Source organism: Chiloscyllium plagiosum, chromosome 9 (genome assembly GCF_004010195.1).
Source record: "Chiloscyllium plagiosum isolate BGI_BamShark_2017 chromosome 9, ASM401019v2, whole genome shotgun sequence".
NCBI classification, from domain to species: domain Eukaryota; kingdom Metazoa; phylum Chordata; class Chondrichthyes; order Orectolobiformes; family Hemiscylliidae; genus Chiloscyllium; species Chiloscyllium plagiosum.
In genome coordinates, this window is record NC_057718.1 from 84,449,616 (window position 1) to 84,466,390 (window position 16,775).

A 16,775-nucleotide genomic window follows, 5' to 3' on the forward strand; every position below is an offset into this window, starting at 1 on the left:
TCTCCTCTGTCTGTTTACAATTGTGTTCTACTGGCTTCCATATTTGAATGTCAAAGCAGAGATATGTGGGATTCCCCTTAAAATGGAAAGCAAAAATAACAGCTAGCGCAAGAAAGATATCTTCATTCTCATCATAAGCTGGCCCTTTTTTTGTCATTATGGCAATGTGTTTATAATTGTCTTGATCAAATTCATTGTAGTTTTGTATCAATAATTGATTTGAGAATATAACTGGTTACTGTAATTCTTGATGGACCTTTCAGTACTCTGTTTTCAACCTAACTTCTGGCCATAAAATGCATTGGAAATGACAATCTGCCAAAATTGCTGAGTATTTGTAAGCATGATACTTACAGTTAATTCCAAAAAAGCAGAGTTTTTTTTAGATCTTAAAAGTTGTAGAAATGTCAGAAATGCCTGTTTCGGTTTATTCTTACTCCATCTTTGCACAACATTCGATTTGTTTCTGGATTTGTGATCAAGCTTTGTTGGTTGACCATATCCATACATTAAAATAAATGGCTTTAGCTTCAAAGCCAAAATACTTGTTCAATATTCTGTTCTGTTATTACCCATCTAACTCGGCAAAGAAACCACTCCTAACATGTCTGCTGACTGAGGCAAATTTCTATATAGAATGAGGTATTTGTAAAACGTTAAAACCATTGGATTTGCCCAACCAACTATTCTGATTTTTATTTTACCACATGTAAAGTTTTTTTTTAAAATTATGTATGTTTACCTTTTAAAACCCTGTATTTACTGATTATAAAACTGTAATGCAGGGGCGAAGCATCTCGCTTTTGCTGAATCCTCCTGCAAGTTATTAAGAAGGCCGTTTTGAAACTGCTGTATCTTGCTGTTTGAAGCTTATGGTACAAAAGAACAGGTACTGTTTTTTCAAAATTGTATTTTTATCAATTGTAAAATGCATTGTGCAAGTGTTTTTTGACTTTCTGTATAATGTGTTCATGAAAAGTGCAATTTTTGTTTTTAAATAAATACTGTACAGGGGAACCTAAGTACTGAATCTCAGTACTGTACTTGCATGATTATGCAAGCATTTGCAAATCACTTAATTTCTGTTCCTTTCTTTAATTCCAGATGAAAGAAGGCGACAAGGACAGCCAGCCCTTCTAGGAGATCACCCTTCAACATATGGGGGTAATCAGCAGTTCTAATAAAATATTTCAGGACTCTTCTCTTTATATTCACTAACCCTAGTATTGTAACCATAGACTGATATTCACTTCGTCTTATTGAAAAAAAGGCTTGCTTTCATGGTCATCTGTTAAGCAAAGTGAAAATTCTTTCTTTTGAGCCTTTATTTGAAAGCATAGGAGAATATTTTGCATTTTTTGAATTTTCCTTTGCCATTGCAGAAACTCTCTTATTACTGAACCTGCGTCTGCCTTGCAGTATTGCCTGTAGGTTCCACAGGAAGAGGAACTTGCATGATTTGGGAGCACAATGTGACCAGTTGAACAATTGTTCTAGTGCCATCTTTTCAAAAGAACTATCCAAATTATCCCATTCTCTTGCTCTTTATCCAAATCTCTACAAAGTTTCCCCATCAAACATCTATTCAGTTGTTTTTTCTTGAAAGTTATCAAATCTGCTTCAACTGCCTCCTCGAAGTAAATTGTAGATTTGTTATTATTTACTGGCAAGACAGTGCTTTCTTACCAATGAGTCTTTATTATCTTAAATTTCTGCCCACTTTTTACGAATCCTGCAATGGTAACAGTTTCTCCTCATCTTCCCTTTTAACATCTGTTTTAAACAGAGCAACTCGGTTTTCTATAGTCACTCAAAATAACTGAAGTGTTTTGTACATAGGCTTGAAACCACACTTTTTTGGAAGAGTGTCTGGAATTGACAAACCACTCCAACTAGAGCAGAATTATTATTTCATGTAAAGGTTTCCTTATTTTTATGCAGACTCCATAAGTCTAACAATCTTCTATACCTTTTAAGCAGCTGTCTCAACTTAGACCAAAAGACACAGGAGCAGATATTAGGCCATTCAGCCCATCGAATCTGCTTCACTATTCAATCATGTGTGATAAGTTTCTCAACCCTGTTCTCCTGCTTTCTCCCTGTAACCCTTGCTTCCCTTGATACTGAAGAACCTATCTATCTCAGTCTTTAATACATTCAATGACCTGGTCTCCACAGCCTCCTGTGACAACGAATTCCATAGTTTCACCACTCTGTGGCTGAAGAAGTTTCTCATCTCCATTCTAAAACATCTTTACTCTAAGGCTGTACCCCGTAGTCCTAGTCTCTCCTACCATTGGAAGCATCTTCCCAACATCTACTCTGTCCAGGCCATTCAGTATTCTGTATGTTTCAATTAGATCTTCCCCATTTCCTTCTAAACTCCATTGAGTATAGGCCCAGAGTCCTCAAACGTTCCTCGTATGTCAAACATTTCATTCCTGGGACCATTCTCATGAACCTCCTGAATACGCTCCAAGGTCAGTACATCCTTCTTGAGATATGGGGCCCAAAACTGTGCATAATATTCCAAACGTGATCTGACCAGAGCATTATAGAGCCTCAGAAGTACATCCCTGCTTTTGTGTTCAAGTCCTCTTAAAATAAATGCCAAAGTTTACTTTGAGAGAATCCAAACTCAAACTCCAAGTCTCTTTGCACTTCAGTCTTCTGAATTTTCTCCCCATTTAGAAAACAGTCCATGCCTCTTTCTACCAAAGTGAATGAGCTCACTCTTCCCCATATTGTACTCCATCTACCACTTTTTTGCCCACTCTCCTAACCTGTTCAAATCCTTCTGCACTCTCTCTCTGCCTCCTCAATGCTACCTGCCCCTCTACTTTGTACCATCTGCAAACTTAGCTAGAATGTCCTCAGTTCGGTCATCTAGATCCTTAACGCATAAAGTGAAAATTTGTGGTCCCAACACTGAGCCTTGCAGAACACCACTTGTCACCGGCTGCCACCCTGAGAAAGACCCTTTGTCCCCACTCTCTGCTTTCTGCCAGGCAACCAAGCTTTAATCCATGCTAACACCTTGTCTCTGACATAATGGGCCCTTATCTTAGTCTGTAGCTTCCTGTGCGGCACCTCGTCAAAGATCATCTTGAAATCCAGGTAAATAACATCCATTGGCTCTCCCTGGTCTAACCTGCTCGTTACTTGCTCAAAGAATTCTCATAGATTTGTCATAAATGACTTCTACTTTATGAAATCGTGCTGACCCTGCCCTATTTTATCATAACTTACAACTGTCTTGTACCTGCACCCTGTGTCTGTATCTTACCAGTTTGTGCTTCTCATTCCCCTCTCTTTTCAACTACTCCTCATTCCCCTCTCTTTTCAACTACTCCTCATTCTAATGCAGTTTGTTTCTGCCGACCCTCTGTGGGACCTGCATTTATGTTTGGTGTCCCTTGGCCTGGTTCTTTTGGCTTTGCTTCGTAAATAAATTGAGCACAGCCACAGCAGATATAAATTTGGTGTTTTAGTTCACATGTTTATCAAGAAGCTTTTCCATCTTTCAAAAAGCTTTCATATTATAATTGTCATCTAGAATAGACCTTTGAGTTGTAACAGCTTTCCTATTCTCACTTCCACTGCTTCCCGGCTCTTCGAGAAGAAATACCACCCCAACATCACAGATTGACTTGTAATTTTTGTCAAAAAAACTTTGAATTATCAAAGTAATAAATGAAATATCATGATGAAAGCCAATGAGGGTACATGGGTGTGTTGCTGTAGGGTCATATGCCATGTTTTTGAAGGGGAGGAGACCAATATGATAAAGAAAAACATATTCACTGATATGTAAAGATTACAGTCAAAAGGAAAGAGATGAAAAGGCAGAAAGTCAGTCATTAAGCTGGCTGTTACACTTAAATATTTACTTACTCTAATTGTGGTTACATGTATAGATTTGGAAGGAAATACATCTTGATGACAATAAGACATTTCTTCATGTCAAGGCCATGGGATAGAACTAGTTGGAAAAGATGGACATGAACAGTTTGTCTTTGAAGTTTGGTGTATTCAGAAATTAAAAATAACAACCAACGGTACTAACATTTCACCAATTTTTTTTTTGAATGAAGCTTGTCCTTAAATGAAAGATGCTTTTCAGAAATCTATTTATTTATTTCTGGTATTATATCTGTGCATAATTACTTTACAAATTTGACATAAAAGATAATTTTACCAATCTTTGAACAGGATATCAAACAAGCCCATTGGCATTAGCACATAGAATGGATCCACGCTCTTCCAGCAGTAGACCGATGCATCTCTACTCTGCTCCTGACTTTGAATTTGTGCCTCAGGGCAAGGTTATAATGGTTTATGGACTTAATCCGCATAAAATGAATTGTGAAAAAATCTTCAATCTTCTGTGCCTCTATGGCAATATTGAAAAAGTAAGACTTAAATTGTTTCTGTTTTGGTCTTGATTTGTAATGCTTACTTGCCTTTATTGTTGAATTTTAAGCTTGTCTGAATTGAATTTTTTACAATAGCTCTAAACTCCAGAATCAAAATGTACAGACTTGATGCCATACTTTAGAAACAGTCTGGGATTGACATACCATTCAAACTGCAGCAGAACTATAATTTCACGTAAAGATTTCTTTATTTTTATACCCTAACTTCATGAAGCTAAACATCTGTATGGGCCTGATTTGTCAGTAATTGATTTGAGATGCTAAATTATAAAAACTTTTCCACCTGAACCTGCAAGAACCTCTTTTAAACAAGGTTTTATTCCTTCTACGAACTGAAGAATATTGGTACCAAGCCATCCAAGCTGGGGTGAAAACCACAGCCAAATAGAAAATTTAATTTGTAATATTTTAAAAATAACTTTTTTTTTGTAAGATACTGTGCTACAGAATGTGGCTGCCTTTTAAAGAAATTTCCAGTCTTTATAAATGATCTGTTGATCTTAGGTCAAGTTCATGAAGAGTATGCCTGATGCTGCTATGGTTGAAATGGGAGATGAATTTTCTGTGGAGCGAGCAATCACCCATCTGAACGGTGTGGAGATGTTTGGAAAGAAACTTAATTTGTGGTAGGCAGTTTTCTTTGTTAAAAAATGCTTTCACATTTGTAGAGAATTCTCAGTTCAGTTTTTGTGATGTGGGTAGTCCCTGTAACTACTGTGCTGCTTCAGTGTCTCTAAACAGGCATCAATTGTGCCAAGCCAATCATATGAGTTGGTGGATGGTACTGATAGTTACAAGGAGTTCACCAATTCGAGGAATAACCGCTTCACTAATCCTGGGCAGGCAGCCAAAAATAGGATCCAGCCTCCTTCCAACGTACTTCACTTCTTCAATGCTCCACCTTGTGTTACAGAGGAAATCTTTCAAGAGGTAAGATGCCTAATGCAAGTGAAATAGTAAGACTTCCATTATTCCCATATTAGAAGTTAAGACTGGGGAATTGAATTATATAGCAGAGAAACCGGCCCTTTGCCCCACCAACTAACAAACATCAAACTACACCACTCTCATTTAGGTGCACTTAGTCCATAGCCTCCTATGCCCCTGCATTTTAAGTACTCATCCAGATGTTTCATAAATGTTGTGAGACTACTTACCTCCACCACCCTTTTAGGCAGCATGTTCCATATGTCTGCCACCCTCTGTGTGACTTTTGTTTTTCTCTTAGATGTCATCTAACTCACTACTGCTCATCTTAAACATGCCCTCCAGTCTTACAAAGTTGTAACAATTTTCTTGCCCCAGCTAATGAAAGCAATCCTTTCATATGCTGCCTTCACCCTGTCTACCTGTAGTGACACCTTCAGGAATCTATGGACTTGTACAGCAAGTTCTTTTGTTCCTCATTACCCCCTAGGGGCCTGCTATTCATTTGTATATGTTGTTCCCTTATTATGCATCACCTCTCACTATTAGGATTAAATTCCATCTGCCATTGCTCTGCCCAAGTTACCAGCTGATCAATATCAGACTAACCTGGGACTATCCTCCATATCAACAGTGTCATCTGCAGACTTGCTAATTAAACCTTCTACATCAACTTTCAAGCTGTTAATGTGCATAACAGCAAGGGCCGTAGCACCGATCCCCATGGTACTGCTGATCACAGCCCTCTACCATCAATCTTTTCCTCCTATTTGTAAGGCAATTTTGGATTCAGTTTGCCAATGTCTTGGATCCCATGGGTTCCTGACTTTTGACCAGCCTTCCATGTCAGACCTTGTAAATACCTTACTGGCGTCAATGTAAACCACGTCCACTGTACCACCTTCACCATTTCAAAATTAAATGAAGAAATAAATTTATATTAGACAGAATCTCCTTCTAACAAATCAGTGTTGACTATCTTTGATCAATCCCTGCCTTTATCTAGTATTGATTTAATCCTGTTCTTCAAAACTTCTTCCAATAAATTCTCAACTGCTGATATCAAACCAACTAGTCCTATCCTTGCTGTCCTCTTTGAACAAAGGAACCACATTATCTATCTTCCAGTCATCTGGCATGTCACCTGTGGCCAGGGCAGTGTTACACACCTCTGCCAGGGCCCCAGCAATCTCCCCTCTTGCTTCCCTATCAGCCTGGGATACATACCATCTGGTTCTGGGGATTTATGCATCTGTATGCCCACTAAAATGTCTTAGTGTATCATCCTTATTAATCGTAATGTGTACAAGAACTTCATCCCAGCTGATATTCCTGGCTACTAGGTGTTTCAGTGAATATGAATGAAAAACATTCATTTAAGACTTCACCCATGTCAGCTGGCTCCATGCACAGGTTGCTACTTTAGTCTCTTACAGTTCTCAGTCTTTCCATGGTAATCGTCTTACTCTTAAAATACTTTAAGAAAAGCCTTGGTTTTCCTTGATCCCATCTGCCAAAGGTATTTTGCCCTCCTACTTTCCTTTTTAAACAACATCCTACACCCTATGTTTGAAGGGCCTCCCCTGTTTTACTGTGCTGTACCTGGCATATCATCTTTCTCTAATATCCCTTGACACCCAAGATCCCTTGAACTTAGTTCCCTTGTCCTTTGCTCTTAGAGGAATATGCTGGCCCTGAATTCTCCTACTTTAAAAGACTCCTACTTTCCAAAAATAGACTTATCTGCAAGTAATTCTCCTAGTCTGTTTGCTAAATCTTGTCTAATGATGTTAAAATCAACCTTCTCTAATTTATACACTTAACTTCTGCATTATCTTTATCCCCTTAAGAATTAAGAATTCAGTCACTATCCCTAAAATGCTTGCCCACTGGCACTTTAACCATTTGACTGGTTTCACTGTTTGGGATTCTGTCCAGCACTACCCTCTCCCTAGTAGGATAATCTACGTACTGGCACAAAATGCTCTCCTGGATGCATTTTAGTTCTTTCACTAAGGTAATCCCAGTAAATGTTGGTAAAATTGAGATGCCCTACAACAGTAGAGTCATAGAGATGTACAGCATGGAAACAGACCCTTTGGTCCAACCTGTCCATGCCGATCAGATATCTCAACCCAATCTAGTCCCACCTGCCAGCACCCGGCCCATATCCCTCCAAACCCTTCCTATTCGCATACCCATCCAAATGCCTCTGAAATGTTGTAATTGTACCAGCATATTGCAGTGATGGTTTCCTATGAATACAAGAATGCCCCACTGTTCTTCTTGCTGTCCCTGTCGTTATTCTCTCTTTTCCCCCCCCCCACCCAAAGAATAAAATGTTGTCTGAAATTTCTATACCCTGGCACATTGAGCTAGAAGTCTCACCCTTCCTTCATGTCTCTCTGTTTGCAACAGTATCATACTCACATATAGAGTGATCATGTCTCTTCCTGATGATTCTTGGTTCTGTATAAACTGTCCAGTTTTGGATAGCCAATCAGTTCTCCTCCAGTATGGCAATTGTACGACATGAAATGGAGTTTCCTCGCTGTCTTATCTGTAGAGACTGTGCATCATACCAATGCTGTTATATCTATGGCAATATGGACAGATTCAAATAGGTTACACCCTCATGCTAGTTTCCTTACAAGTAGTTTGGTTTAGTGACTACTGAGCAATCCTTGGTCACTTGTATAAAATTCATAATTTTGCATCCATTAGGAATGCTTCACAATTAGTTGTAATGCACTGAGATGATTGCCTCACTATTATAAAATCATTCATGCTTTCTTTAGCATTTAATGTAAATCGTTCTATGTCTCACCTAGGTTTGTGAAGATTGTGAACTGAAACCTTTTAGAACTTTCAAGACATTTACTGGAAAATGTAAGTAGACAATTGAAAACTCAAGTCATAATTGTGCTATTCTATATTTTTAATCTCTACTTTTTTATGGAAACTTAATTTATTTGTGATAAATATTTTTAAATGATTTGAGATTTGATCATGCTTTGAACATTGTGAAACCTTTTCAAAACAGATGTGATTTATGCAATTTCCATTTCGAATAATTGAAATCTAGCTTCAGCTATTCATTACCTTCAATCTGAGCATTACACCATTGCTTCCCAAAACTTTTCTCATTCTCCCATTTTGCTGCTTGAAAATTTTAATGATTCCAGACTTGTGACACTGAATGGGGAGGGGTAAGAGACCTGTGGCAGCGGGGATGGGTAGAGTATGTATCCGAAGGTATGAGAAATCTGTGACAGTGGAAAAAGGGTTGAGATAGGGAGGTAAGGAGAGGGCTAGACGTGGGAGAGTGGAGAACTGTTTAACTGACAACTTCTTAAAGTAAAATGTGCCTACCTTTCCAATGATTTTTTTTCTAGATCAGTTTCAGGTGTGCCAGATTAGTCTTTTGGGCCAGGCCCACTGTTAGAAATGCAAGATTTAAAGGAGACCCACAGCTGTTAGCACTTAGTTGGAGCTCCATGGCAGCTGCTGGAGTTCACAACCTTTAGTTTGGGAAGCCTTGATCATAAAAATCACACCTTCAGTTTGATTAAGTGTCATAACTTAGAATAATATAACATTTGAATTGAAGCCATTTGAATCTGTGTTAGCTTTACTTTCAAGAGTAATCTGATTAGTCTCACTTTCCCATAGTTCCTGCAATTAGTTCTTGCAATACTTCCTTGCTACCCTATGCCTGTATGAGATATCTGAAATATATGAATGCCAGGAGGCACACAGAGGCATGTCCTCCACACCCAAACTTTTATGATTTGCTATTGCATAATTTGTACCTGGCATTTTAAAGTTAAAAATTACCATAACTAGCAATTTTTCATATATTTACTTACTGCTGTGGACCTAATCGCCTTGAAGGTGGCGAGGAACCCCTTTCTTAAACAGCCGAAGTCCCTGGGATGTAGGTATACCCATAGTGCTGTTAGGGAAGGTGTTTGAATATTTTGACTTCAAAACAGTAAAGAAATGGAGATTTAGTTGTAAGTCAGGAATGTGTTATTTGAAGAACTTGCAGGTGCTGTGTGCATGTGCATCTATTGTCCTTGTCTTCTAGATATGGAGATACATAATGTGATGTTAATAGCCATAGTGAGTTGCTGTAGCACATATTGATGCATCACTTCATCCGTGGCGAACAGAGTGAATTTGTCTGTTAGATGGTTGGCTAATCAAGTGGGGTTCTTTGTTCTGGATGATTTCGAGCTTCTTAGGTGGTGTTGAAGATGCATTTGACCAGGCAAGTGTAGATTATTGCATCACGTTCTTGCCCTGTGTCTTTCAGATGGTTGTTAGGCTTTGGGAAGTCAGGAGTGTCTGGTGTATTCTTGTGTGTGTATGTGTCTATATATGTATATGGCTGGTCAAGGTCAGTTCCTGGTAAGTGGGATCCCTGGATGTTGTCACACGTCTACAGAAGGTGACCACATTCCCTCTTGTAGGAGATGGACAGTGTCTGGCACTTGTGTAAATGAATGTCACTTCTTATCAGGCCAAGCTGGGTGATGTTCAGGTCTTGCTGCATGTAGACACTGGCTCCTTCAGTATCTGAGGAGTCAGGATTGGTGCTAAATATTGTGGAACATGCTCACCTCTGACCTTTGTGGTGAAGGGAAAGCCATTGATGAATTGGTTGAAGGTGATTCAGTCTGGGACACATAAGAAACTCTTGAGTGATGTCCTGGGACTGAGACTATTCGTGCCTGACAACCATGACTATCTTTTGTGCCAGCTATGACCTTATGCCCATTAACTGAAAATGTGTTGCTGGAAAAGCGCAGGAGAAAGTGAGGACTGCAGATGCTGGAGATCAGAGCATCTGCAGTCCTCACTTTCTCCTTAGGCCCATTAACTCCAATTGTGCTAGGGCTCCTACATGCTACACTTGGTCAAATGCTGCCTTGATGTCAACAGCAGTCACCTGCACCTCCTGTTTTCACTTTAGCTCTTCTATGTTCAAACCAAGTCTGTAATGAGTTCAAGAGCTGAGTGGCCCTGATGTAGTACAAACTGAATGTCATTGAGCATGTTATTGCTGGGTAAGTGCTGCTTAACATCCCTCTGGACAAATCTTTCTATCGTGTTACTGATAATCAAGGGTTGATCGAGGCAATAAATTTAACCTCTTTTGCGGAGAAGACACACCTACGCAATTTTCCACATCGCCAGATTAATGTTGGCATTACAATTGTACTGGAACAACTTGGCGAAGAACTAGGTGCTTTTTTTAAAAATCAGAAGCCTTTCGGTGCTGTTGCTGAAGTGTTGTCAGGGCCTATAGTCTTTGCAGTATTCAGTTCCTTGAGCCTTTTTTCTAATATGGAGGGAATCAAATTGGCAGAGATCTGTAATGCTGGGGACCACAGGAAGAGATCCATCATATGTTCAGCACTTCTGACTCTGGATGTTTGCAAGTGCTAAAGCTTTGACTTTTGCACTGATGGCTGTGTTTACTTATCATTGAGGATATTTCTGGAGTCTGCTGTTCCAGTTAGATTAATTGTCCTTCATTCATGACTGAATTTGGCAGTTCTGTAGAATTTTGATCTAATCTGTTCGTTTTGGAATAGCTTAGCTCTGCATATCACATAATTTTGTTTGGCATGGTGGTAGTTCGGTGTTATATCGTCACTAGGCTGATACGTCACTTTGGTATCATATTGCTTTTGCTGCTGGTATTTTCTCACTCATTGAACTTGGATTGATCTTCGGGTTTGACGGTTATGGTAGAATGTGGGTTATGTTGTGGCCGTAAGATTACAGATTGTGGTTGAATACAGATGTGCTGTTGATGGCCCTTGGTGCCCCATAGATGTCCATGTTTGAGTTGCTAGATGTTTTGAAATCTATCTCATTTAGCATCGGTAGTGATATTCAACATTGGCAGATATCCTTTCTCTGAAGACAGGACTTTGTTTCAACAAGTGTGTGTGGTGGATACCCCTGCCGTTACTGTCATGGACAAATGTATCTGCAGCAGGTAAATTACTAATGACAGGATCAAGTAGGTTTTTCACATTTGGTTCCGTTGCCACGTGTGTAGACCCAATTTAGCATTTATGCCCTTCAGGACTCGACCAATTGGTCAGTTTGGGCATTATTGAGCAAGTCTTGGTAATGGACATTGGAATTTCCCACCCAGGATGCATTCATGCCAGGTGGACAAATGTGATGATACTAGCTTTTACAATGACTGACTGGGCTTTTGCTAGTTTGAATACCATGGGCTTGGGTGAAGTTCCATTTAAGCTTGCAGTGTATTTTTGATCTTATGTAATACTGTTGAAATGGCGGACCTCCAGGAGACAAACTACCACTCCTTTCACTGCCAGCATAGTTTTTATCTTTGTCTGTCATTTATCCTAAAATTTTTGGCTGTCTGATTTCATCGAATACACACTTTCCAACTATCTGTTTCGTTTTACCACACTGTCCTCTTCAAGTCTGTTAAGAATCTTGTCATTGTTCATTTTCTGAGTGTCAACCCAAATTATATACATTTAAGAGAATCTGTGGTCCTGATATCGATCACCATTTAATGATGTGTCTTACAAACAAATGGATTACTGAACAAAAGGGGTAGAAGTGGAGGTTTAGGAAGGTGTGTATCTAGCTGAAGAAAAGCGAGTTTTGAAGATGTACTACTAACTGTGGGCTCTGAGAAAGGACTTTCAAAGTGTGTATGTTGGGTGTAATGGAGGAACAACACAATCTTTAAAACTAGAAGAGTGGAGAGTTGCAATCTAAAAGTGTAAGGCAGGGGTTTTAGATGTAGCAAAGCTTCATTGACTAGAATTAAAAAGCTGAACAATTGGAGTAGTGGATAGTGAACTTAGTGCACTGAGAGATGCAGGCTCTTGAAGTTCATTCAGGGTTGCTGTTTAGAAAGCCAGTCTTAATAAAGAAAAAGCATGAGTCAAAGTAGAGACCGGGAAATTGTTGAAGTGGGCTTGGTGATTGTCTTTTTGTGTATGGGTTCTTGGACAACACTTTTTAAGTTCACGATTAGAATATGAAAGGGAGATTTGTGAAGTCAGCATGGGTGTCTTAAAGTTTGGGAATTCTGTTTTGTATTAAATATCTTCAGCCTTGTTTGTTAATCTGCGCTTAGGGTAGCTTGACGACAGACATGAGGATAAGCTTGCGTCCATTGCATGGTAACACTTGAGTCCGAACAGTCATTTCTGAGACATCACACTGACATTCTTTCTAGTTTTGTTTTAATTGAATGTGTAGTAATCTGGTAGTCTACTTGTTAGATGACTTTTGGTAATCTGTCTCTTTTCTAGCTGATAGGAGTTTATCTGGCCTTTTGGAATGGGAGACGAAAAGTGATGCCGTGGAAGCGCTGACTGTCCTGAATCACTACCAGATGAAAAACACAAGTAAGTGTTCTATAAGTGGGATGGTGAAAGCTTAAAAGGTTCAATTTGTGTAATAGGTAAGGATTATCTTAACCTCCCAGAGCCTAAGCTAGAAATGGATATGAAAATTTGTCCAATTGTGTAAATTCAAATTTGTCAATCTGTTAGGTAATGTGGGAAACTTGAGGGAAGTGCTGTACAGCTGTGACTGTGACTAGATTACTCACATTGACTTTAGTGAGAAATTTTATCCTGTTGTTGCTTTCAGCAATAACTTGTTTGATTTGTTGCGTGCAAATCCTACAGAATGAGTAGCAGAGTGACTATTTGACAGTTTCCTTAATCTTTGGGGAAGGGAAAAAAGCCATAAACCATGTTCATCTGTGTCATGATTATATAGCCATGATCTAAACCAGTACTAAGTACTGCACATGCTTGAAATCTGAATACAGATGATGTTGGAAAAACACTGGAAGTGGGGGAAAAATTAATGTTTTGGGTCTTTTGTCAGAACATGAAACATTAATTCTTGTCACATTTCTTTCTACAGAAGCTGATGCTGCCAGACCTATTCAGCATTTTCATCTTTTATTTAGAATATGAGAGTAGTTATGGTATGATGAGGTGGATAATTCTAGCAACTCAGTGCAGCTGGATTTATATCTTTTAAATTGAGAAGACCAGCAAAAATGCATGTGCTGCAATAAGCATGTTGTGTGTGTGTGTATTCAAATAAGATATTTATTTCCATACACCTTTTGTATATGCAGCACAAATTAACAAATGATAAAATTTATGACTTGAGATTCAAATACATCTATCATTCTTAGGAGTTCTTGTTTATATGGGAAATGAGAGATTATAAGCCTAGTTAAACGTTAACTCTCATGAGAGAGGAAAAAATGCAAGTCACTGCATCAATAGGAAAGGGCCAAAAAGCTGAATCCTCATTTTACAGAGTTAATTGGGGTAAATTACTGTACATGATTTAACACATTTTAGAATGGGAGAGTGCTGCATCAATAAGGAAGGCAGGAATGGCTGACTTTGAGCAATACTTGAAATACCCTGGATGACAACAAATAATATGTGTAATAATCCGATTCACTGCTACATTATCACTAAGAATGTCTATCAGACAGAAATTATTTCACTTTAGACTTGAACAAAAGTTTTTTATTGAACAGATTCATATGTTGGGAATATTTGATTGCACATTCAGGCCAGTGTGTCTTACTGATTTATGGATTATAGCAGCTTTTTGAATTGATCGAATTGAATTTTATAGGGATTTCTGGTAGTGTAGTTATGAATGGCAGAACTTGGTTGACAATTTTGTCAAAGATGGTAATGATTTAAATGAAATTAAAATGTGATGGGTTTTTTTCTTGAAAGAAAACATTCTGATAATGGGTCAGTGTTCTCAAATTCAAACAACTTTCTTTTCTAATTAGATTAGATTACTTAACAGTGTGGAAACAGAACAGAATTGTTTTTTGATTGTGGTATGCCCACACATTTGGTGGAGTAGCTTTTGTGACAAAATTATTTAATCATGCAATTTGCCAGCTGAAAAATGTATCTTGCGTAACACTTATGGAACAAGCATTTTTCAATGAGTTGTAATGAGCAAATAGCAAATTAATTTTAGTCCCCAAATTGCAAATTAGTAGTGGGGTATTCTACACATAATGACTTTTACTTTGTAGTGCTATTTAAAATATGTTTTAACTTCTGTTTTCAGTTATGTGACATTAAGCCAAGAATGTTTTTTTTTAATTTTTAGATGGCCCATATCCTTACACCTTGAAACTCTGCTTTTCCACCATGTCCCATGCATGAAGATCCAAGTAAAGTCTGAAGATTTTGAATTAACACTTGTAGTAAATATAAATGGGCTATTTACAAATTGCGAGAGAGGAGTCCTATCTTGCAACTACCTACTAAGTGGAAGACATTTTCTTTGTTTTGTTCAAATTGTAATTTTTTTCAGAATTGTATCAATGTAAAAGTAGACATTTAACTAAAGTGTTCCTTTTCCTAGGTAATTTTCTTTGCAGTCAGTGTATCAGTACTTGGAGCTTAATGTTTATGCAAGTGACCTTGTACGTTAGAACTATGCAAGTGGTGAAAAATATCTGCTTGTGGCATATTTACAAATTTAAAGGCACTTTTCCATAGTGAGATGAAACTAGGATTTTTATTCTTTGGGAAATGTAGTTTGCAAGTTTGTTTTGCTATTAATGAAAAACAGTTGTCATCTGGAAGGTTATGTATTCTACAAACTGAAGTGCCAACTGAGCTGATTTTGAACACTATACCCATACTTGGTATATGTATAGCTTGTTGCCACATGTTGATTCTTGCTGTGGTTCACTAATTCATTAAACAATTATTACAACTACCCTGTGGTTTGTTTCTCAAGTAGCAATAATAAAGGTTGTAAAACTAAACTTAAAATTGGTGGTCAACTTGTTGCAACTAAGAAACCAGTTGTCGCTAACTGTACTCTCAATATTTACTTGTTTTTGTTTCTTTTCTTTCCTCCCCTAACCCTACACATCACAAATCCAGTTCTGTGTTTGAAGCTTGTGTTACAGAATTTGATCTTGACGTTGCTGGGAAATCTAAATGCATCATTTGCTTATAAGATGTGGAGTTCCCTTTCCCAAAAGATGATCAATTGATTTATTTAAAACGAGCTCGTGTTATCCAAATCCTCTATTGGGAGCCTTCCCAGTGGGCATGACAGTGGGAATTGAACTGTACAGCTTAACCATACAGAGCAGTTGTCTTGCCACTACAGCTCTGAATTACCTCCGAGCACTGAGACTCTAAACTGGCTTAGCTATCACATTTAGGAAACAGCTATGAGGGTTTTTCACAATTCTGATACTTTGTTGCCAGGGATGTCTTTGAACCACCTGGTTAAATATATTCTGAATGTTCTTGCTGGTGAAAATGTTATAATCATTCAATGATCTTGTTAAAAGTTGATGATTTAAATTATTTCGTGTGAACATTATTCTTAATGATTTAGAGCAAAGCTGCGCACTTTCTGAATCTGACAGAAGCTATAAAATTGCAACAGCAATTTATATAATCTGTTAAATATATTTAAAGTCCATGTGCCCAAGGTGCATTGTAGAACCATATCTTTTGAGATGAGTGGAATACCTTTTATAATCTGTCAAAACAAAGTCTTGCTGATGCTGGAAATCTACATAAAATAAAGTTCTGACCTTAGATCAGAACTGGCAAAAGTTGGATTGTAACAAGTGCCACATGTATTCACAGGTAGGGTAAGGAGGGAATGAAAAAGAACATCTGTGATAGGATGGAAGACAGGAGGGATCAAATGATGAAATAGCTAGTGGAAATAAGCCACATGGTGTTGCAAGCCCTTCAGTAAGTTTATGGCTGGTTTGTTTACTGGCCTCCACTCCTTGTTTATTTTCAGTACTCGTTCCCAGATATGTACCATTGTCTTGAATATCCAATGACAGCTTGAATCACTCTCAGATAGAGATTTTCTTCTCATCTGCCTTATAGAAGTGACCCTCATTCTGAAACTGCTCAGGTCATCAATATTCAGTCAGCCTCCTCACCCACACACACGTGTTTGTCCCATTTGACTTCAGACTTCATTAAAGCTTTGGTGCAAGCACAGGCTAAATTCTAGAGGTGAGTACAGAGTTCCTGCTCCACTGTCTTCAACTTTTTTTTTCCAATGTCTTTCTAACACAAGGTCAGAATGGGGTTGCTCATTGATTACATAATGTTCAGTTTCATTTACACTATTTCAGGCCAGTATATGACAGGCCTACCTTGCATGCAGTAACCCTGAACAAGATTCAAGTTTGTGTGAATCTTCCACTTCAGATTCAGTGGTATTACCATCTAGCAACTCCAATTATCAATATTCTGGAATAGTCATGAAGCTAGGGTACACAATCAGGCTCAACATTGGGAAGTCAGGGAGTTACTTGCTCTGGAATTCTCAAAGCTTGACTGC

At 38.3% G+C, this 16,775-nt stretch overlaps 1 protein-coding gene across 1 annotated transcript in view; it reads left to right on the forward strand.

The window, feature by feature from the left end:
* LOC122553008 (heterogeneous nuclear ribonucleoprotein L-like) overlaps nt 1–15,164 on the forward strand; it is a 44,556-nt gene extending 29,392 nt beyond the window's left edge. Inside the window, exons 7-13 of the mRNA XM_043696411.1 lie at nt 1,105–1,164; nt 4,213–4,412; nt 4,941–5,062; nt 5,165–5,366; nt 8,195–8,252; nt 12,686–12,781; nt 14,547–15,164. Of these exons, the coding sequence (XP_043552346.1) occupies nt 1,105–1,164; nt 4,213–4,412; nt 4,941–5,062; nt 5,165–5,366; nt 8,195–8,252; nt 12,686–12,781; nt 14,547–14,602 (794 nt within the window). The 3' untranslated portion in view covers nt 14,603–15,164. The remainder of the gene's footprint in view (nt 1–1,104; nt 1,165–4,212; nt 4,413–4,940; nt 5,063–5,164; nt 5,367–8,194; nt 8,253–12,685; nt 12,782–14,546) is intronic.
* Nucleotides 15,165–16,775: the final 1,611 nt, after the last annotated feature.